At 29.7% G+C, this 23,596-nt stretch overlaps 2 protein-coding genes across 2 annotated transcripts in view; one reads left to right on the plus strand and one right to left on the minus strand.

Annotated features, from left to right (window-relative positions):
* Daao2 (D-amino acid oxidase 2) overlaps positions 1–23,596 on the plus strand; it is a 66,994-nt gene that overhangs the window by 18,109 nt on the left and 25,289 nt on the right. The gene's annotated exons all lie outside the window — the stretch shown is intronic.
* Positions 15,183–16,412, minus strand: LOC110283558 (glutamate receptor ionotropic, delta-1-like). The gene has a single exon (XM_021148880.3). The coding sequence runs from the start codon at positions 16,410–16,412 to the stop codon at positions 15,183–15,185; it is 1,230 nt and encodes a 409-aa protein (XP_021004539.3).

Here is a 23,596-nt window from a genome sequence, read left to right on the forward strand (position 1 = left end):
ACGAAAAGGAATTAAAACAAATTTCGCAAATAAACATATTTTGAAAATTATTGTATTCTTTTCCTTCAGTTTAAAATATTAAAAGTATTTTTAAGATGCTCATAAATTTTTTTAATTAACATTTGCTTTTAAATTCCTAATTCACGTCAATAAAATATTTTAAATATGCCTCGTCAAAATATTTTATTTTATTTTACTCATTGTTAGTAAAAGTTAAAACTTTTAGGACCTTTAATTATTGTGTAATTCATTATTGACTTATTTATGCATAATTTTTAAAACAGAGCTATTTTATTCCTGTACTTTAAACCAGCTAAATACCCGTTCTTCGTGCGAGGTTTAAAAAAGTAAACAATCAATAAATCTGTACTGAACAACACTATGATATGATGCACAAGAGAGAAAAACATGTTCCAAAAAATTAGAACTAAAATAAGTCCAATTTATTTATCTATTTATTATTATTTTTTGCCCTTCTCTGTGATTTTACGTAATTAGATTAACGCATGTTTAATTCTCAATAGTCAATGCCCTCAAAATGAAGATTCACGGTATTCAATTTCATTTAGTATGATGCTCTTGGGTGATTGTCTTGAAATATGATAATTCACTGTCCCTTGCTCCAAGATCTAATACTATAATACTAAAAGAATTTATAAATGGCATTGCTGTTAGCATTTTAAAAGGCCTTTGCACTAGCATTGACTGTTTTGTATTGTTAAAAAATTTAATTGAACTTCAAAATGTCATTTTCCTGGCATGTCCCAAACAATGTTTCCAATAATAACTAACTTCCCATAAATTTTTCAATATCTAATTTCTTTTTCATCTCAACCGGTGTAATCATTTCTAGAATATACGCAGAGGGTATTATTTGCAAAAACTTCGTTTAAAATAATTTTTTTCCGTCAATAATTTGTTTGTCCCAAGAAAATCTATCATTTTCCTTTCTACTTTTATTTAGTGGTATATAACCAAAATAGATAGAGTCAGCAATCAATATCTTATGCTAAAAGATTGATTAGATACCCTACTATATAAACATGTCTTGTTGCATAAAGAAAGAACCAATTTTCTGATTCAAAATCTATTTCAAAAAATTTTTCAAGGTGAGTAGGTTTTTCTGTTGTCATTTTCCTGGCTTCTAGAAATCATTAATAACATAAACTACATAGATTTATCTGAGTTATTTTAAGAAATCCTGTTGTTTTCTGCAGAATATAAACGTCTCAGGCAAAATATTAAATTAAAGTACAGTTATATGCTATAAAATGGCGAATTTGTCCTTATCCTGGCTGTCATTTTCCTGGCTTATGAATTCCAGGACATTGAAGTGTTACCAAAACTTTTTTTAACTGATAATACTGTAAGGAGTTAAGGCAAATATTAACCTAATACCAAGGTTTATGCATGATTGTAATATGGTTGGATGTAATCAAAGTTATTTATTTATTTAATGATTGATTATTATACACAATTTTATTCTATACATATCGGCAACAAAGAAATTTGATTCTTCCTACAGTGGATAAAAAGAATTAATTTAAGCAATTTATGGTTCATCTAACATAAAGGCTTAAGTTGAGTTACTTACTATTAACCTAAAATGACTTCTTTTTAAACTTCTAAGCTAATACGTCATTTTCCTGGCATTCAAGATTTGGTGAATTTCTATTTTGTTTTTTTTCTCGAGTAAATGTTAATAAACTACACTGCTGTCTGTAAGATATTAATAAATGTAACTAAAGAAGTATTCAAAGAAATTTTTAGATTATTTTGAAGAATTTGAATTTGAAGAAATTTTTTGGTCCGAATTGTCATGTTTAAAAAGATATAGACATGTTTAAAGATATAGACATATATAGATTTAGATATATACAAATATATTTGCATACTACGTAGACAAAAGTTATCGGGAACATTTCAGTTTTCGCATTTTGCTTCCAAATTTATGTTTATATGATAAAATATTTAACGGATCATTCTGTTGCTTTAAGTATGTTAAGAAGTGATTACTCAAACTCACGAAGTGACTTAGGGGTTAAGGGAACCCGCAGAGTATTTAAACAATGATATTGTTTTGAACACTTTATACCAGAAAAAATTACAATCAGTCAACTTGCACATGTTTGTTTATATCATGCTAAAAATGTACACGGTAAAAAATTCCAGATCAAATTACATTGAAAAGTACCGGTACTCAGGATGCCAGAACTTTTTACCGAAAAATTTCAATGAAGAAAAAATCTGATATACCGTATTTTGTATACAGTAATATTTACTATAAAATCATTACTCACTGTAATTAAATAAATAGTGCATTGGTGAAAAAATTACGATATATCATTAACACCGTAAATATGAGTTTTACAGTAAAATGGATTTTACGGATACTGCACTCAGGATGCCAGTACTTTTTACCATAAATTGATCCTGAATATTTTACATTGTACATACAGTTTCTTAAACCTATATTCTGGGGAACATTAGTTGAACAATGAACCCTATTATCGGAACCTTGACGCAAATTTTACGCAACCATAATTAGATATTAATTTTAACCATGTTCACCTTATGTTGAATCATAACATATTGCAATCAAGGTTAAAAGTTACAGTAATATGGTTCAACTTAGCATATTATTATAGTTGCAGAAACTTTGCACGATATTTGTATTCGCCAAGTTACAAAATTATCAACATTATCAATCAAATTTCAATCAACTTTATATTTCCGAAAAACTGAAAAGATGTTTCTTGAATAAATAGGATTTTTTATCGCCTGCTTTTTTTAAAAAGAATATCATTTGAAAATTAGTTCGAGGGACTTAGAAAAATGGAAGCTACTTTATTATTCATAAGCAAACATACAAAAAAATTGGATTGTATAAGCGTTTTAAGGCATAAATTTATACCGTTCAGGCAAACAAAAAGTATTTAAAAAAATTTCCTCCTCGTTTTTTTTGTTTGTATTGTTTGTTTACTTATAAATAATGACTTAGTTCCAAATCAAGAGCTTTCTTATTATTACTAAGTAAGCAAACAAATAATTTGGATTTTATAGACGTTTTTAGAAATAAATTTATACCGTTCATGTGAGCAAAAAAATATTAAAACAAATTTTCCTACTTAATTTGCTGTGAGTTAACAAATCAGCTTATGAAAAAACTCAATTTAAATATTTGACTTTAAATCTTGAAATGGAATAATCAAAATTCAATAAAAATTTCATCAGCTATTGAAACAAAAAATTCTAATTCATTTGCATTAAGAATATATTTTGGTGCACCATGTAAATTATAGAATAAAATAGAATTCTTGGTGTCAAATTGCTTTAATGATTTTGCGTACTCAAAATTTCATAAATTTTTGCATAGGAAAATTTTCGTTTGATAATCGCAGCATCAAATAAAATTGAACTATCGTGACCTGTTTTTTTGCCACTAACTTTGTTTAAGAGACAAAATTAATATATTTCTATTATATACTTGCTTTAAACTTTGCTTTAAACAAAAACTTTAATACGCTAAATTTTATTATTTGATAGTCTTTGCTATCAATTCCTCTATATGATTGAAAAGTAAGCAAGTATTTCATGTATAATCAAATATTGCCTTATCAAACATAAATATAAGATCAGTATGAACTTAACTTTTACTCTTTGCTTTTAAAAGCAACTTTTAGGGCCATTCGGCTAAAATAACACGTTTTGATTTAGTCCAACACGATGGGGTGTAGAAATTATCAGAAAAACTAACATCATTCAAAATATGGTATATTTGCAAAGTTGAATCACCCTGAAAGTTGAAATTGAAAAAGAAGGTTCTTTTTTTAAAGATCTTAATTTCAATCGAAATATTTTAAATACACATTGATTTTGGAAAAGCTTAAAATATTTTTGGTGCAAAAGAGTATTTTAAATGCGATTAAACTTCGTATTGTGAGTAGAAGTTGGTGCAGTAGTTTAAAAAAAAATTTAAGAAATCTATAAGTTGATTTTTACAGATTACGATTGTAATAATAGTATTTAGTTTACATTTCATAGATTACATTGATTTATAAGATTAGAGGACGAATTCAAAACGCATAGTGGGAAAGGAAAATTTTTTATTGCAATTACTTTAGCATTTCGAACCATTTTTACACTTAAATAATAATAAATAAGTCATATTAATTTTTTTTATGAAAAAAAACTTTATATAGAACTGTTTCTGCTCAACCTATTCAATGAAACTAATGAATACAGTATCGCAAGCAAGAAATTAACTTACACTAAATTATCTCATTGGAGGAAAATATTGAATGAGTGTTTTTAGTCTCCAGAAGTTTAATGGAAATTCAAAAAACGAAATCGTTGATGAAGTTGCTATAGAAACCGAACGAAACGATTAGTTATAAATTTTATTCCTCATGAAATCTGAACTAAACTTATTAGCATTATTTTAACTGAACTTATTAGCATTATTTTATTTTATTTCATTTTATAACCGTCGTTAAACAATCGACCTAATTCTGAGTTTACGACTACCATTGTTCAAATCTTTAGCCTTGTAATTTTGAGGCCAACACACAGGACAAGGGAACTCCCAGGTCAAGCATTGCGGCAAACTAGCCTTCATTGAGAAATTTCTGATGGTGATAATCTGCATGTGCGTTGCATGAAGAAATCACGAAAACCTCCCACTGTTAGCCTAATGGCTTGGGGGATTCTAACCCATGATCCGTCACCCACTAATGATATCTTATGTTAGCATTGTAGTCGGTGCGAGCCGGGAGCAAAATTCGTATAAACCAGCTACTGATGTGATTCGAACCTGGTCACCTCATTAAGAGTTAAACGCTCCATCCCTGAGCCACAGCGGCTCAAACCTGTGCTATTTTATGTTGTATTTTATAACCGGCGTTAAGCATCCAATCCGATTCTGAGTTTACGACTACCAAGGTTCAACTCCGTAGCTTTGTAATTTCGAATCCAATCCAAAAGACAAGGGAACTCCTGAATCAAATATTGAGAGAAATATGCCTTTGCGGAGGGCTTTTTTGATGGAACTTACTCACATTTGCGTTACATGGAGAGGAAAACCACGAAAACCTGCCACTGTTAAATCGACGGTTAGGGGGCTCTAAACCATGCTCCGACTACCACTAAGGATAATTATCGTCAGCACTGTGGTCGGTAGGAGCCGAATTCGTATCGACCAGTCATTGCTGGGATTCGAATCCGGGGCACCTCATTGAGAGGCGAGCGCTGTGTCTCTGAGCCACTGCGGCTCAAACCTGCGTTAAAACATAACAATAAACCATTTTAAGATCTTACAGATGAATATTTTTTAGTTCGGAAGTACTAAACAATCATTATTGTCCTTATGCCTTTTTTTTTTTTTGGAGGGAGTAATTTTAAAATTGCATAGTTACTGATATAAATATATTTAAGTTACAACGACTTTTCTTGATAGTGTTAGTCCATAGACAAGGGCAATAGAAAAATAATCAGAAAATTGCCTCATAAAATGCAAGATAATTTTTTTAATGATGTTATTTTTCTTCACTTGATCTCTTTAATTTCTTCACTTCCTCCTCTTCCTAATAAAAATGTTAAGACTTCTTTTAAAAGCTCAATTTCGTGGAAAAAAACGTTCGTTCGTATTCTATGGCTATACACAGAAGAGTTTCGCTATAAATCTAATTAAGATGAGAACGGCTACAGCTCTGGAGAGCTTCTCCAGCACTCGAAAAAAAAAATAGTTTTTTGAGTTGTTTTTAGTTGAACACGCTCTTATAGATAGGAAATCTGTAAATAATATTTACTTAAGACCTCCGCAGAGCTAGTCATAAAACAGCAGCTGTTGAGAACTACGAGCCGCAGTCCATCAACGGTGCTAAAATAAACAAACGCTTGTCCAAAAATTCTGAAGACCATCGTCTCGGGAGACCACCCGCAAACCAAAACTCAAGAACAGATTGTTCATAGCAAAAACATCGTAAAATACATCCACACGCAACACCGCCGCGATTTATTGAAGATTGTTTTTAGCCGGAAAAGAGTTGTTGGCTAAATATTGGATTTCCGTCTTGTCCACGTGTAGACAAGCAGCTTCATGAGCTACCTTTAAAAATGTACCTAGTAAATGAATTCTTAAAGGACAATAATAAGTTTAATCATGTTGAATGCATATGCTACTTACTATTTAAAAACTGCAAGAAATAAACGAGAAATGATAAATGGATTTGTTTTTCTATACCTCTCGGAACTTCAGTACTTATTATTTGACATTCACTACTTAATATTATAAAACTATTATATGCAAACGAGAAATAATAAATGCATTTGAGTTTCTATAAATAGGAACTTCACTACTTAATTTTTAACATTCACTACTTATTACTTAAAGACTATAATAAATAAGTGAAAAACATTGAATGCATTTGTTTTTCTACCTCTCAGAATTACAGTACTCATTATTTGACATTCACTGCTATAAAATCATTATTTGTAAACGAGAAATAACTAATACATTTGAGTTTCTATAACTCGAAACTTCACTATTTATTTTTTAACATTCATTACTTATTAAAGACTATATGATAAATAAACGAAAAGCATTGAATGCATTTGTTTTTCGACCTCTCGGAATTTCAGTACTTATTATTTGACAATCACTACTTATTATTATAAAACTATTATTTGTAAACGAGAAATAATAAATGCATATGAGTTTCTATACCTCGGAACTTCACTACTTACTATTCTATTTAAAAACTACACAAAACAAACGAGAAATGGTAAAGGCATTTATTTTTCTATACCTCTCGGAACTTCAGTACTTATTATTTGACATTCACTGCTTAATATTATAAAACTATTATATGTAAACGAGAAATAATAAATGCATTTGAGTTTCTATAACTCGGAACTTCACTACTTATTTAACATTCATTACTTATTATTTAAAGACTATATAATAAATAAACGAAAAGCATTGAATGCATTTATTTTTCTATACCTCTCGGAACTTCAGTACTTATTATTTGACATTCACCACTTATTATTATAAAATTATTATTTGTAAGCGAGAAATAATAATTGCATTTGAGTTTCTATAACTCGGAACTTCATTACTTGTTTTTTAACATTCCCTACTTATTACTTGAAGACTAAAATAAATAAAAGAGAAATATTAAATGCATTTGTTTTTCTACCTTTTGGAACTTTAGTATTACTAATTATTTAAAATTAAATAATAAGTAGTGAATGTTAAATAATGAGTACTAAAGTTCCAAAGGGTAGAAAAACAAATGCATTTAATATTTTTGGTGTTTTTATTACATAATCTTTAAATAATAAGTAGTGAAAAACTATATAATAAATACACGAGAAATAATAAATGCACTTGTTTCTCTACCTATCGGAGCTTGCTGATAATGAATTTCTGCAAAATTCAGCTCAGTGACTATTGACAAACGGCAAAGCTAAAAACTTGCCCAATATCTCTTCTCTACTAAAAATGGAAAAAAGGTGTTGGCCTATTTATTTATTCATTCATCTATTTATTTATAATACATTTTAAAGGACGTACAATCAAGTGAATATTGAACTTGTCATTTTTTTCTAGCAAAGCATAAACGCCTTTCATTTCTCATTTGACAAAAATACACAGCCCTTAAAAGTTGAGGTTCAATACGTAAAAAGGAAAAAGAAAAAAAAAAAAAAAAAAAAGGGAAAAAAAAACGAAACAATCTGATTAAATTTTGGTTTTATTATCGGATTTCCACGAATTAGAACTCGAAATGAGTGTTTTAGTTTTAGTTTAGTTAATAGTATTGCACATTGAAAAAAAATTTGTACGGAGGAAAAAAAGTTTCAAAATTTACCGTACTGTATGATAATAACAATAACATTTCAGGAAGAAAAAAAAACATTCCAGAATTTCTTTTCTCTTAAAAACTTCTTTTCCCAGCTTATACACTCCGACTATAGAGGAGAACTTATTCCAACAACTTATCTACCAAGATAGTCCTAAGCATTATCTATTGTATTCAGGTCAGGAGATCTGGCTGGCTAGTTTTTTTGTGAAGTTTTTTACATTCTAGAAAATAGATTTTCTAAACGGAATTTAACATCATTCAAATTTTAATCTCACAAATTATAACTGCATCACTGTTCTTGATTACACTAAAACAAGTTTTATTTGTTTTATGACCGCTTAATGCAGAATTTATTGTCATTTCATCACTAAATACATATTATCATTAAATGAAGTTTTGACCAATTAAAATGACCTTACTTCAAATGGAATTCTGTATTTAATAACATTAAAAATTCTATAGTTTCCTAACTGCTCCAGAAAGAATTTGTCGCCAAGTAAAATTAATCTTCGATTATAATATCGGCTCAAATGCTCCTTTGCTTGACCAAAATGCAAATTCCTATCGCATCCTAACCAATAAGAACAAAAAGTAATCGCCATGTTATTACCAATAGAAATTTATCATATTATTACAAAAAAAGGTATTTATCGCCAATTAAACTTATCACGTTTCAATTTTTTCTCGACAAGGAAATTTTTTGTTTTATCATTACCATGGAATAATATCCCAATTAGTACTCCCACTTCTTCCAAACCAGCACTTGTATACACTTCCCAACTAGCTAGAAAGCTTGAATTTTAACTAGCGCACTGTGCTGTAAGACAATACAAGCTCCAATGATACCGAAGAATTTATCGTTATATTATCATTTCAAGGAATTTATTGTTAATCAAAATTCCAACAACTATACAACTAGCTAGAGTAGTTACATTCTAACAGGGGCACAGTTCATGCTTTGACTGTTTTCTGACAGCTACAATCAGATTTTAGAAAAAAAATCGAAAAATAAAAATTACTGTCAATTTAAAATTCGACAATTTTCCGATCAGCTGAGTTCTCATATTTCATCTGAAGCTTTGAGAATAATATGAACACAAATCGCATTTATATCTTAAGATGTAGAAGTTAAACTTATAGCCAATTGCAATTTCAACCTTTTTCCAAAATAAAAAAAAATACAAACAAAAGAGAAAACAATGAAAAAGTATTGATAAAGTGCTGCATTCTTCAAATGAATTTAAAATGAAAAAATAATTTGATTCTTGCTAGATCAAAAACGAAGAACAAACTCACCACTTTTGTAATAAACTTCTATTACCACAAACAACCCCCTCCTATCTTTTCAAAATGTTTTTGGTTCGACGAAAATTCTCTCCCTTTTATTTCACTTAAAAAACATAGTTCTTAAACTTGTTAATTTATTTTATTCTTTTTTTATCATGAGTCAGCTATCATAATAGTAAAATTTCAATCTAAAGCAAGAGAATCTCTCAATTTTATACTACCCTTAAATTAGTGGTATTTAAAGTGCACTTTCTGTGGTAATAATTCATGCTCAAAAAGTAAATATTAAGTCCAAACATTGATGTTCATAAAAATAAACTATCGCTGAAAGCTTTTCGCTTGTTTTGTTACGATACCGTTCTTTAAACAGAATGTTTGCCAAAGCGAACAAAATAAAAACAAAACAATTTACTGTTATTGACTGCCGGCAACTTCTTCAAAGGAATTTAAACAGCTTGCATTTGTTTGTCCTACCGGAACTTCCTTGAAAGCTTAGAGCTTGAAAACTTAAGGATTCGAAAGATCTGTGGCACAGTGACACAATTGTTGGTTTACATCTGTCTTGAAACTTAGAAATTTTTTAATATGTTTAAAAGAACACCGCGCCAATTAGTTATCACTCTTCTAAATCATGCCAGTTCAAAATTTTCTGCCAGCACTACGCTTAGAAATAAAAATATTTTAAGACATTGACATTAAAATAAATAAATATATAAAAATAAAGGGAAGAAGCTTGTGTGCATGTGTGCTTTGTGAAACGCACAAGCACGTGCTTGTGTGTATCTCTAATCATTTTGAAATTTGGACAATTGGTGCAAGAGGTGATTTTTGACTCCAATCCCAAAAATCGCTCGAAAATTTCTCTTGATTTTTTCGGATAGGAGAAACGCTAGAAAAAATGAGTTTTTCTCGTTGGTTTAGAAGTTGACTCTGTTTTTTTCTTTCTTCGAAATGTTTAAAATATAATTTTAGTGATGTTTACCAGCTTACAACTCTACTTAATCAAAAAAGAATTCTGATTAAATGGAGTTCTTGATTGTTATATTACGATTTGAAAATCATGAGTTGTCCGCGAGCAATAGCATCATGCCATAAGACATTGAATACTCCTAATATTTATATTTTGAAGACATGAAATTCCAGTTATTTGCATGCGTTATCTCAGGTAACTTCAATGATTGAAGCTGTTGGCATCATGTGAGGGATACGTCACTGAATTAGTATTCCTATAAATTTATTTAAAACCACGTGTTTACTTTGTTAATTTTTATACTTTTAAAACGTGTTTCGAAAAACTAAATAATTTAAAATTAACGGGAATTGAAATAAAAAAGCAAAATTAATGATTAAAAGGTGTTAATTTGTTTAAGGAAACTGTTAAAATCGTCATACCAAATGATTCTTAATTAATTTTGATAAGAGGTACTATAGGTATTATAGTAATTGGTACAGTTTTATTAAATAGCAAATACACTAATATCGGTACCTAGATACTTATTATATGTATTTTAGAACGAAGATTTTTACAACCCCAAAATGGATCATTTCCGGAGAAAATTGCTTGATTGTTATATGATTTGACAGTCAAGAGTTTGCTGCAAGCAAGAATATCATGTCATATGATATAGAATACTCTTAAATACTCTTAATCTTTATTTATGACGAAACGAACGAAACTTCTAAAAATGTGTTTTGTTTAATCTAATAATGTAAAGTCATCGGAAAAGGGAACACATATCAATACATTTAAATTTGAATTGTTTTAGCTTTATTATTTTTGTAGATATTCGTCTTTCAGTTTTTTGCATGATTTCGTAGTGTCGAATAATACCGATTAGCTGATTATTTACTTTTTTCCCGTCGTACGAAGAACGGGTATTCAGATATATAAAGAATCTATCATATAAGAATATATCACAAATAAAAAGAAAACTTCTAAGAAAAATATAATATTTTTGATGAAATAAAAATTTACATATACCTCCTGTCTTAAATCAGGCACATGAATCGATGCTAACTGATTTATGAAACCTAACTGATTATGAATCATAAGCTTTCTTTTTTCTTCTTCTTTTTTGAAGCAAATTATTAGGATGATAATTCATTTTTAAAGCTCTAAACGTTTAATTTTTTCCTTTTTGTCCTATTTCAATTTGTAGGTATGTTTTCTTAACTTCATATCCTGTAGCGCAAATCTTTACTGCCTACCATTCTATTGTGTTAGTTATCTCAAAAATAAAGTTTTAAAAATCTGGGCTGTTTAATATTTTTTTAAAAATACTAGATATTTCTTAACTTAATTTCTTGACGTTGTTTATTAACTTTATATCCTATTTATGTGCTATCCTATTTTTGCGAGTTTCTTCTTTTTTTTCTTCCCAAGTCTAGATCCTGCTGCACAAAGCTAAAATGGTTATTTTCTCTTTATATAATGTTCATTTTCACATATAACACTTGACTTCTGAAATGATAATTATTAAGAATTTTGTTCGAAATGTTTTTATTATTTTACACTTTGCATCTTTCTTACGGTATTTCTTAGCTTTTTTTTTCGCTTTTTTATGCTTTTCAATGCATGGATGTTTCTTTTTGCTTAATTTTATCTTTTTTAAGTTATTTCCTACCCTTTTTATAATGTTTAATGCAAAATATTACTTTTTTTATTAGCTTTCTTTTCCTTGTTTCTTAAATTCCTTAGCTCTTAGGTTAGGTTTCTTAGATTCCGTTGCTCAAAGTCAGTTTGATACTCTTCTCTTAGCTGAAAGTGGTGGTTGATTACAGTACACTCCTTGGTTAGATTACCCTGTAAAGAGGGGTACTATCACTAGAAAGATTGTTAATGATTAAATAAGTAAAGAAACAAACAAACAAAATACGCTAAAAGAATATAATTCCAAAAAATCTCCATTCGCTTTAAATCCATTTTTTATGAAAATTCAAGCGTAAATTATTCAATGTGAAAAAGCTATTTCCAATCATTTTCTTTCGCATCAATATTTTTATGTACTAAAAACTTCATCTTTAAATTTTTAAAATCATAATACATTAAAATCATAATATATTCTTCATAAAGTGGATTGATCGTAAAGACACGGTTCCCAGTAGAACATCGAAGTCAATCATCAGTGGCTGCTGTCAGTAAGCGGGTGGGTGATCACTTTGATTAGCCTGCGTAAGGACTGAGGGAGCGCGGTAGCGATTCTCGTTAAACTGTTCTACCGTAAAGTACTTCATCCGTTGGTCGTAAGCCTACCAAATCAGGGGAGTCACCTCCTCTGACGATGATTCAAATTGGGATAGCATGTTTTCGGATCATCCTCAAAGATGATTCCCAGACCGTCGCAGAAATTGTGCAGCTCTAATGAGACTTAAAATAAAGTACTTAATAACTAAGTACCTATCATATACCTATCATGAAAAAAATTTCCTGAGTCAAATTTGTCGAAAAAATTTCATGCTAAAAATATCAGATTTTGAATTTAGTGAATAACTTATAGCTCTGAAGTTGAGAGCATCCTGCTTACTATGCAAGACAACTTTTTATTAATATAAATTCTCTCCAGTTTTAACAAGTAAAGGTGCTTTCTATCCATGATTATTGGATGTATAAAAGATTAAACAATTGAGTAAAGAATTGATTAATTTTATTAATGGTTGAACAATTATTTTATTCTTTAAAATTAACTATTAAAGAATTAATTTATGTTTCAAATTCGGTTCATACTTGAATTCAATTTTCTTCACATCTTAGTGGTTACAAGAAGAAGAAAAAAAGCTATCTGTTAGTGTTTGAACATTTAAGAGCCTTATTTATTTCCGTTTTTATATTGAAAAATCGGAAGCGCTGTCTCTGTTTTGGATATTCAACTTTTCGTTATTTTTTGTTTTGTAGCGCAGAAACTAATAGATTTAGAAATTTGTAAATGGGAAAATGTGTAGAAAATTGAACAGGGAGTAAGAGGTAATAAAAAAAAGTCCGCATTTGATAATTAGTTCAAAAATTATTATCTGTTTAACATGTAGTAAAAAGGCCATCTGGTTAACCCAGCTGATATGCGATTACAGAGTTGAAATTAGACATTTTCATTTACGAGTTTCGTGTTTGACTCTCATGAAATCTTACGTGTCTAATTTGTTCAAAAGTTGTTGGAATTTTAAATGTTTTTTTTTCACAGCATTTTTTTTTCTTTTTCTTTTTTTCTCTTCTTCTTCTTTTTTTTTTTTTTTTTTTTTTTTTTTTTTTTTTTATAACCATTTTTTTTACCCTAAATATTGAATATTTAGCCATTCTCAAAAAAAAAAAATTTCTCTCCAGATATGTATTTTATAAACTTGTCAAAAATAAGCAGAAAAATAAGTAAATATATTGAAAAAATAAGAGAGCGAGAGATTAGATGTTGCTAAACCTAAATCTTAAATTGAAATCATTAGAAATGTAAAAGGTTCAAGAGATTTATTAAGGTTATCATTACATATTACTAACATACAAGTAAATTATCATACATACATACAAGTGAAATTACTTCTCGTTTATTACTTAATATTGTGTCACAATTGTTTTTATTCCTAATTTCAAATATTTTTTTCAATTTCAAATGCAGGTATCAATATTTTTCGAATATAGATATCCGTTCATTTGTTACGATTAACAAATTCACAAAATGTGCTAACATAAAGTTATAGTAATTATATATTTTAGAAACAAAATTATCTTTTTTTATCAATTTTTATGAGGAAAAAAACATTGATAAATGAGGAACAACTACGGGAGTTGAATAGCACAGCTAACGGGAAGCAGAATATGCTGGTTTTAAAAAAAATTATAAAAATTACATAAAAAAATTACAAAAATACAAATAAAATCTCATAAGAAAATTTCAAAAATAAAGAAATATTGTTACTACAGTCATGTTACTTTTATTTGTGGAACTTGATGTCACCAGTTGTTTGTTTGCACTTTCCAAATAATTAAGAATATAATATTGCACAGAAAATAAAGATAAATTTCATATATTTTGAGCATTTTTTTTTTTTTTAGGAAAATTTATTCTGCAATTTGTTATTAGAGATATAGTGATTAAAAGAGTATCTTAAAAAAAATAAACAAATAGATAAAATATATAACTTAACTGAAATTCGCTATCAAACCGTGCTGCCACCTGTGAGAATATTTCAAAACTATTTATATCCATAATTTAGAGAACTGAAAATATTTAAACAATATAAATATATCGCATTAAAATATAATGGAAATAGAAAAGACATTTTAACATAATTAAAATTTAAAAAATTTAAATAAGGAGTGTCATTTTAAACTAAACTCAATTTTACATATATAAGTAAATAAAATGGGAAACTTTGAAAAAAAATCTCCCTTAGCTTAGAATCTTTTGATTTAAAACTTAGTTTTCACATCTTTTCATTTGTACATTTGTCATTTCAAAGAAATATTATTGTAAAAAAGGAACAGTCTTATTAAATAAAACGTATTATTTTGACAGTGTCCAGAATAATTGTATGTGAAAAATTTTAATGTTTTGTTTCAATATTTAGTTTTCCTAAAAAAATTGTAATATAATTTCCAAAATAGTATTGTCCGGATTATACTAGAACAACTGAGCGATTTTTATATAATTCCTTTTCATATATTTTAGTAAACAAAGATGAATTTGACATTTTTTGAGCAATTGCATAGTAAAAAATTTAAAACTTAAGGAAAAATAAAGCAAATATTGAACCAATTGATCAGCTTTCAATTCATCTTTCATTTTCATTTTCTTTTTTTTTTTGGAAAAATATTTCGAGAATATAAATTCGCGAACCTTTCTAGCAACTTTGTTGAAAAAAAAAGCAAAATTAAATAAATAAACATAAAGTCACAAATATTGTTAAGATGAAAATTTACAGGAGAGAAAAGAAAAATAAATAAAGATCATTAAAAAGCTTTAAGTAAAAGAGACTTGAAGCTGCATTTAGCAGGTTTTCATACTTATGAAGACTGTTGAAAAACTTAAATAAAAATTCGCACCTCTAATAACTTATTTTTCTTATCTTCGAATAGAAAATTTCAACTATTAACACTATTAAAGATATTATATAACCCCAACACAATAGAAGAAAAGACCCATACAAATCTTCAAGGTGAAGAGGTTTGATTTTTTCTTCAGTAGGTTTAACAAATTTTAACAATCTCTCATTGGATTTCCATGATTCTTCTCTAAATATTTTACCGAAAATCCCAGCTTCAACCAATCTTAATATGATTTCATCAAGTTTAGCTTTGCAACAAAACTTCTTGTTGATGGTTACTACCAAAGATGATACGATCAAGTTATCACCTGAAATGAATACGTCCTCCATCAAGCCGAAATTCTTCTTTAACGTGAGTTTTATCATAATCAATGCATTTCCTTCTTGAATGCTTTGCACATAAGAATCCTTAATGCCATCCAGATTTCGAACAAACCACTCATTTCTTATCATTATATCCCCTAGTGTTCTCATGTATTTTTGTTCGGCATTTGTAAACATTCTATTGTAGAGAGTCCCGCTTCTAAAATAGCATTTCACATTGCCATTGGCAACAGCCTTAGACAACGTTTCGAAATCTTTGACTGCTTCTTGCTGAATGGGTACCGTTAAAAAAGACAAGAGTACTGCGCAATAAGAGGTTGAAATTACAAAAACAAAAGACCACCAAGATAACAAAAGGAGTCTGTCTTTCAGTGCTTGACTTTGCATTTTGAGCGATTGTCCTATAACATTACCAAACAGTCTGAAGCAAAAATATTGGTATGATCTCCTATGTGATAGAATCAACTTTAATATTATTGGAAACAAAAAGATAAGAAGTAAACAGCTTAGCCATGTTCCAAAAGTAAATGGGTGAATAAAAACATACGTTTTGGCTAAAGTACCTGGCTTCTTAATGGCAAAAGTAGTGCTAGTTATTGCGTAGGGCGTGCTAAAGTCCACATAAGGCATTCTGTCAGTTGATGGTGATATGAGAGACATTGCGGTATCTGCCACGCCAGCATGGACAAGTCCGATCATTCCAGTCCAGCTGCCATCCTCCCGTTGTCTACCCCATTCACCGTCATCAGGAGTAATAATTGTGGCTTTTACCTTCATAGCTTCCAAAATTGCGTTCAAAGATCTACCTTCAAATCCTGAAACAACATACTCACCGGATTTAGATCGGGTTAAGTTTAACCCTTCTACATTCACAACAGCAACAGTAAGAGCACTAGGAAATGCCATGTTTAAGCTAAGTAGCTCATTCCATATAAGCAGCAGCAACAGAATAAAAGGCATGATAGTAACAGTGCAACGTTTAAAATAATATTTCTTGGAGGCTTAATAATAGTGTTACGCCGATATCTTTTACGTAAATAACCGCAGTTATTAAAAATAATACAGCTCTGTAATTTTGCTACAATTTTTTCCTCCGAGGTATAAATGAACTGGGAAATCATACAATTGATTGCACCGATACCATCTCACATTCACAATTACTGTTGTAAGTCAACTTGAAATTTTTCATGCTCATCTTAGTTACTATGTTATTTTTTTGCTACTTCATGCTTAAGGGTACATTTTCATCATCAGCTATAAACGAACTAGAAAATAGACATGTGTCATAGTCAACAGCAATTGTTAAGTAGTTGGAAATTATCCGTTTTCGGATTAATATAATATTTTTATACTTGTAACATCAGATACAATATAATTGATCTAAGAAATAAAATGCTCAGATTTTGCCGATGCTTCTAGTAAATGAGTTATCATTTCTAAGATAGTTATTAAGTATCGGCATTTGCAATATGTAGACTCTTTTAACATTTACAACACTAAAACAAAACTAAAATACATGTGGGTTTCGTTAATTCGGCTCATATTAACAAGAGAAATTGTGATTTAGTTAGAGATTGTTCTTATTCCTATAATTATGACTATTTTACATTTGATACAGCAACTATAACAAAACTAGATATGATGTGACTGGTTTGCGTAGAAGTTTCTTAGAATCTATACCAGTGTTACTCTGACGGTTTTCTCATTTAGAAATATAATTTATAAATAAACATCATTTGGTGGATATCCTTAAGAACACACATTTCCAGAACAATAATTATGACCAAAACCTCTAATACATTTGCATTATTCATTTCATAATTTGCATTTACATAACTATACCATTAATGCTTTATGTTCTGATTTTGATGTTTGAATCTGAACAGTAACGTGTTTTAGATTTCCTTAAAAATTAGGTTTGGTGTTCACATCTTACTAACTCATTATTTTTATGCTATTTATAAATTAAGTAACTTTTATTTAAAAAGACTTTTTAGAAAAAAAACGCTTGTATTATCAGAAATGTATAAAGAAACAGAGAAAATAAAATTGCTTTCTGGAAAATAAGCGTTACATTTTTAATCAAACAAACTCAATTCTAACTTCTGAAATTGGAATAACGAAAAGCATGGTTTTTGAAAATTCTTTTTCTGTGAATCTAACTGTAATACATATTAGGAATATTTCTTAATTGTGTTTCAGTTTCTCATTAAAAATTTTATTTTTGACGGGTATTTTTATCTTAAAAATGTTTTTCTTATGATTCAGTTATTTTTAAATATTGTGAAACTATAAGTTATTCACATTTTCAAAAATATTGATTTTTTCTACAAAGAAATGTAAGGTTTTATAAGTATATCCTTTAAATAAATTGCGAAATTTGCATGTAAGAGTTAAATTTTTTGTTTCAGCTTTAGATCGAATTTATTAATTTACATTCTTAATTTTTAATGCACAAAAACTTATTGATAGTAAAAAATTAAAATTTAAACTATCCAGTTTTTGATATGTTTAAAAATATCTCTGAAAACATAAATTTCTTGGCACTTCCCACGTTTTTTTATCGTTCATTATTTCGTAAACGTTTATGCAGAAGCATGTACAGTTAAAAAAAGGAAGAAGAAAAAAACAGACCACCTTGAATAACTTTTGATCTAATGATTGGAACATCACGTTCTAGGACTTAATCTTAATGAAGGGTTTACCTCAAATATGCTAATTAATTAGTGCAGACGATATTTTAAGTTACGATATAAAATACAAAAACGTACTTTCTTTGAATAAACATATCTTTTTTCCACCTATTCGGATATCTTACCCCAAAAATATATGGGGTAGCCGCAATCTGGGAAATTTTGTCGCCATAGTGTTATGATGGTATGTTTAAGTTATTTTTGTTAGTTATTATTTATGGGCACAATTTTATTTAATTCTTTTTTGGGCACCGCGTTTTAATTTAAATAATCTCATTTTTTTTTAATCTATATTTTTTTACTTTAATCAACAACCCCATCTGATTTTCACTTACACCCCTATCCTTCAACACCTTCCATTATTCCTTCCTTCACCCCTACTTGAGGATGGATTCATTCACAGGTGTGAATAGTCAAAGCGATAGTAGCGCCACCCTTCGGTGCGGAGGAATACATGAGCGGGAGGAAAGAGCGGCAGTTCGATTTTAGGTATTCCCTGCTGCTGACGACTGAGATCGAACGTGAACTGTGGAAGGATGCGGGGTGGCCGGCCACGCGCGCTTCTAGGATAAGTCCTTTACCTTTTTTTTTAATATATTTTTATGTGCCCGTAATTTCTTTTATTGTTGTATAATTTTGGTATGACGTAACTAAAGAGAAATGATTATTTTTAAATAACCTGTCGAACTAAAATGTAAGTTATGTAGCAGTGAAGTAACTCATTTTTAAATTGTAAACTTATTTGAATTATGATTAAGTTCTTTGAATAAAAATATTTAGTCTGGATTAATTATGCTGTTGGATGTGAATCCTTAAAATTTAATTTGCTTTTATCTTCCAGATCACCAAGATTATTATTGCTGTAAATTTAAATGTGCTAATAGTTTTAAATTAACTTAAATTACTTCTACTTGTTATATCTGATAAATTTTGTTAGTTAAAGTTAAATGTTCTCACAACGCAATTATTTTTTTGAAAAATCATTCTTGATTCCTTAAATCTACTTTTTTTTTCTCTATTCAAAAATAAGATATAACAAATTGGTGCCGTTGACCAGCGGCCACGTGTTAATGCTTAAGATTAAAAAATTAACTTGCTGGTCGTTAACTTTAAGTAATATGAAACTAATAATGCTAAATTTAATTGTGATTACCAAAAATAATTTTTAATAATATATATAGTATATATATGAATGATTGCTTAAATCTTGATTAAATTAATTTTTATTACTGCTACATGATCGCGTTATTATTGTCGAAGCACTACATCTGCGTATGCTTCATTTTTACTCTCTTGTTATTGTTAAGGATTATTGTATTTAATTGTATAATTGTGTTCATTTTATGAGAATTGAATAGAATCTTAACTCCTCATAATCTTAGTCAATCACGTGTACTTTTAGGTTTAGGGTTAAAAACAATATCCCAACTTGTTTTATATATTTTGTGTAGTAGGAATGTTTTTAGATTTTCATGAGATATTTGAGTTTTTACAAGAAAACATGGATTGCACGTGTTATAAATTGATAGGGTTAATTATTGAATGTAATAGATAAACGTCATCTGTAATATCAATCAGGATTTTATTTTATGTTTTATATAGTCACAAATATTAAAGCCTTTGATTTTATTTTAAGTTTATGTAAATTGTTGGCGCGTTTCAGGTGTAGGAAATTTCTTATAAATTTTATTAGTTAAGCTTTTTATCGAAAATGGCAGAACCTCGGTCAGACACTTCGTCTTCGGATCCTGCTGCAGCAAACAGAATTGATATTATTCCTGTGGTCAAAAGCCACACGATCTCAGAATTTTTACCCGTTATCCCTAATTTTGATGGGAATTCGAGTTTTTCCAGATTTTTCGACAAATTCAATTCCATTGCAGAATACTGCAACTGGGATGCAAATGATAAAATTTTAGCACTATCTTTACGCCTCACTGGCGAAGCACAAGAGTTTATAAACACACAACGAAATTTAAAACAAGCGAAAGATTTTGATTTAATAGTTAATTCTTTAAGGGATAGGTTTGAGACGAAGTCAAACATGGCTTCAAATATCACTAAACTTACACAGGCATATCAACTGCCGTGCGAAAATGCCAGGCAATTTTTTAGCCGCTTAGAAGGTATATCATACAACTGTGTACCGAATAATAATAGTACTGAATTTGAGGATTATCGACAACAACTCTTGTTGTCAGCTGCTAAACAGGGTCTGAGGGTGGAGTTACTGAGAGGAATTGCCTCAACAGCTTTAAACAGCTATAATGAATTTAAGAGGCATGCACTAACATTCGAAGAAAATTTTAAGGTTATTGAACCGCTAGAGCTAGCAGCTACTATACAAGCTAAAGCAGGAGAAAAATCAGATAACAAAATAGATAGTCTTACTGATAAAATTGAACAGCTTACTGTAAAATTAAATGATATGCAAATTCAACTAAATGCACAGAGCATTCATTCAAATAAAGAAAATTCACACAGGACGCGAAATGTTAATAATCATCTTCAGGCTCAGTCAAAGAAAAAATGCTTTAAGTGTAACAAATTAGGCCACATAGCTAAATATTGCCGAATTCCATTTTGTAACTTTTGTAACCGTAGCGGACATTCATTGGATAATTGTTTTAAAAAGAATAAAAGTTTAAACTAATTGGGGGAGAGACCGCTGCACTACCTGTCTCTGTTGGTATCCCCGATGTGGTGTTTAAAGATTATCAGAATTTAAATCAAGATATAAAAAGGAGTACACTTTCGGTTGAAAGCCCAGAGTTTGTCCCCAGCCTTAACAATTATAAAAACCTTCCCATTATAGGAGTAAATATTAAAAATTTAAATTATTTTGCTCTCTTAGACACTGGATCTACTGTAAATTTAATCTCCGAACACATTTTAGACGAATTAAGTTTGACTAGTAAACAAAAGAATTGTAGAGTGGAGGTACAGAATTTCAATGGAGGTCGTGTAAGCATAAACAAATCAATAAATTTGAGTTTCAAAATCGATACTAGTAGATTTTCGGCAGATTTTTTTGTCCTGCCTAAACTTTCTAGAGATTATGATATGATATTGGGTTTTCCCTATTTAAGTAAAAATAAACTGATATTAGATTGTAAAAACAAAATTTTGAAAAATGATGAGCTTAATGTGAATCTAATGTATGCAAATTCTAATGATACCTGTAATGCTTGCAAGTCAGAGGAGGGAATTCCTTTTTATGCAAATAAGAAAATAATTGTACCCCCTTTCTCGCAGTTAGCAGTTCCTGTTCGTTCTAAAAACAAATTAATTAAACATACTGAACAAATACTTCTTTTGCCCAACAAAAATATAGACAATCTTTTAATTGCAAGGACTGTTTCCTTGGCTTCTGATAAACTATTTATAAATGTCATGAATGTAGGTGAAACCCCTATCCATATTAATAAAAACGCGTCTCTTGTTAAAATGGAATGTTTGTTTGTATCAAATAAAGAAAAATGTAATAGCATTGACACAGCTCAACTTGGAGAGGATTTTGAGTGTTGGGGTGGAAATTTTCAGCTTGATCATTTAGATGCTGAACAAAGGGATAGATTGTTGGAATTTTTAAAAGTTTACAAGGATGTTTTTGCTCACTCGGTCACAGATTTATCTGAGGGATGTGAAACGCTGTTACACAAAGTTGATTTGTCAGATGACATTCCTGTCAGGCAACGTCACTATAAAGTACCACACCATCTAAAACAAGAACTTGATAGACAAATTAATGAATTGCTTGATATTGGTATAATTAGCCCAAGTGATTCACCATATGCAGCCCCCGTGGTTTTAGTGAAGAAAAAAGATCAATCATACCGCTTATGCACCGATTTCAGGAAATTAAATTTAAAAACCTTACCCGATTCGTTTCCCATACCCTGCATTACTGATTTGGTGGATAATCTGGCTGACGCAACGTTATTTAGCTCATTAGATTTATGCAGTGGGTTTTTTCAAATGAAAATTCATCCTAGTGACAGATATAAGACCGCTTTTGCCACCGAGCACGGTCTCTACGAATGGAATAGGGTACCCTTTGGGTTAAAAAACTCCCCAAACAGCTTCCAACGATTAATGTCTTTAATTTTATCAGGTTTAAAACCCTTACAAATAGCCGTATATTTGGATGACATTATAATAGCCTCGAAAACTGAAGAAGAACATTACAATAAATTGCAACTAGTCTTTGAACGCCTTCGCCAGCACAAATTGAAACTAAAGCCGTCAAAGTGCTCATTTCTAAAAACAAAAATAAAATATTTAGGCTTCTTAGTAACCGAAGGTAAAGTTTTTCCTGATAAAGACAATATTAGTGCAGTAGAAAAATTTAAAACTCCCAAAAACTCTGATCAGGTTAGGTCCTTCATTGGAGTTACCGGTTTTTACCGCAGATTTATAGAAAACTATGCAAAAATTGCATTGCCATTAACTAAACTAACTAAAAAGAATTGTAAATTTCAATGGACTCCGGAAACACAATCCGCGTTTGATAAATTAAAAACTGTTTTAACACAACAGCCTTGTTTAAGTTTGCCAAATTTCAAGAAACCATTTACAATATTTACTGACGCATCTAAATATGCGTTAGGCGCCGTTCTGTGTCAGGAAGATGAACATCAATTTTTCCATCCCGTCGCATATGCCAGTAGAAAACTTAAAAATCCCGAAATAAACTATTCGACAGTTGAGAAAGAGATGTTAGGTGTCGTTTTTGGTGTTACCCATTTTAAACAGTATTTATATGGAAAACATTTCACGGTATACTGTGACCAAGCTAGTTTGTCCTACGCTTTAAATGTAAAAGACCCTACATCTAGAATTGCGAGGTGGGTGATGACCTTACAACAGTTTGACTATAAAATTATTCACAAACCAGGAAAATCCAATCTGACCGCAGATTACTTATCTAGATATGTAGAAAATACTAATAATATTGTTAGCACTCAATTTTCCCCAGCATTGTTAGAAAGATTGAAGATCCATCAAAAACAAGATCCACATTGTATTAAAATTCTTAAATTAATAGAAACTGGTAGTAATATTTTGTCAGAGATGCCAGTAATTTACTTCCTTAAAGATGATACCCTATGTTGTACCCCTAAAAATGGAAAAAGTCAAAGCATTGATAAATTAGTTCTTCCCTTAACCTTAGTAACAGAAGTGTTAAATTTATGTCATAATTCACCCACTACTGCTCACCAGGGATTTACAAAAACCTTGAAACGAGTAAAATCGTCCTTTTATTGGCCCCAAATGTACAAACATATTTTGAACCATGTAAAAACTTGCAATTCTTGTATTGAAAAAAAAGCCCACAAACCTAACAGGTTAGCCCCTTTGCAGAGAATACCAGTTACAACTAAACCTATAGAATGT

The sequence above is a fragment of the Parasteatoda tepidariorum genome, chromosome 1 (assembly GCF_982258835.1).
Source record: "Parasteatoda tepidariorum strain Cologne lab strain chromosome 1, Ptep-v5.0, whole genome shotgun sequence".
In the NCBI taxonomy this organism is placed as follows: domain Eukaryota; kingdom Metazoa; phylum Arthropoda; class Arachnida; order Araneae; family Theridiidae; genus Parasteatoda; species Parasteatoda tepidariorum.

Bases quoted from the DNA above. Each gene is read 5' to 3' on its own strand.
- LOC110283558 (XM_021148880.3), bottom strand. From the start codon at position 16,412: ATGGCATTTCCTAGTGCTCTTACTGTTGCTGTTGTGAATGTAGAAGGG.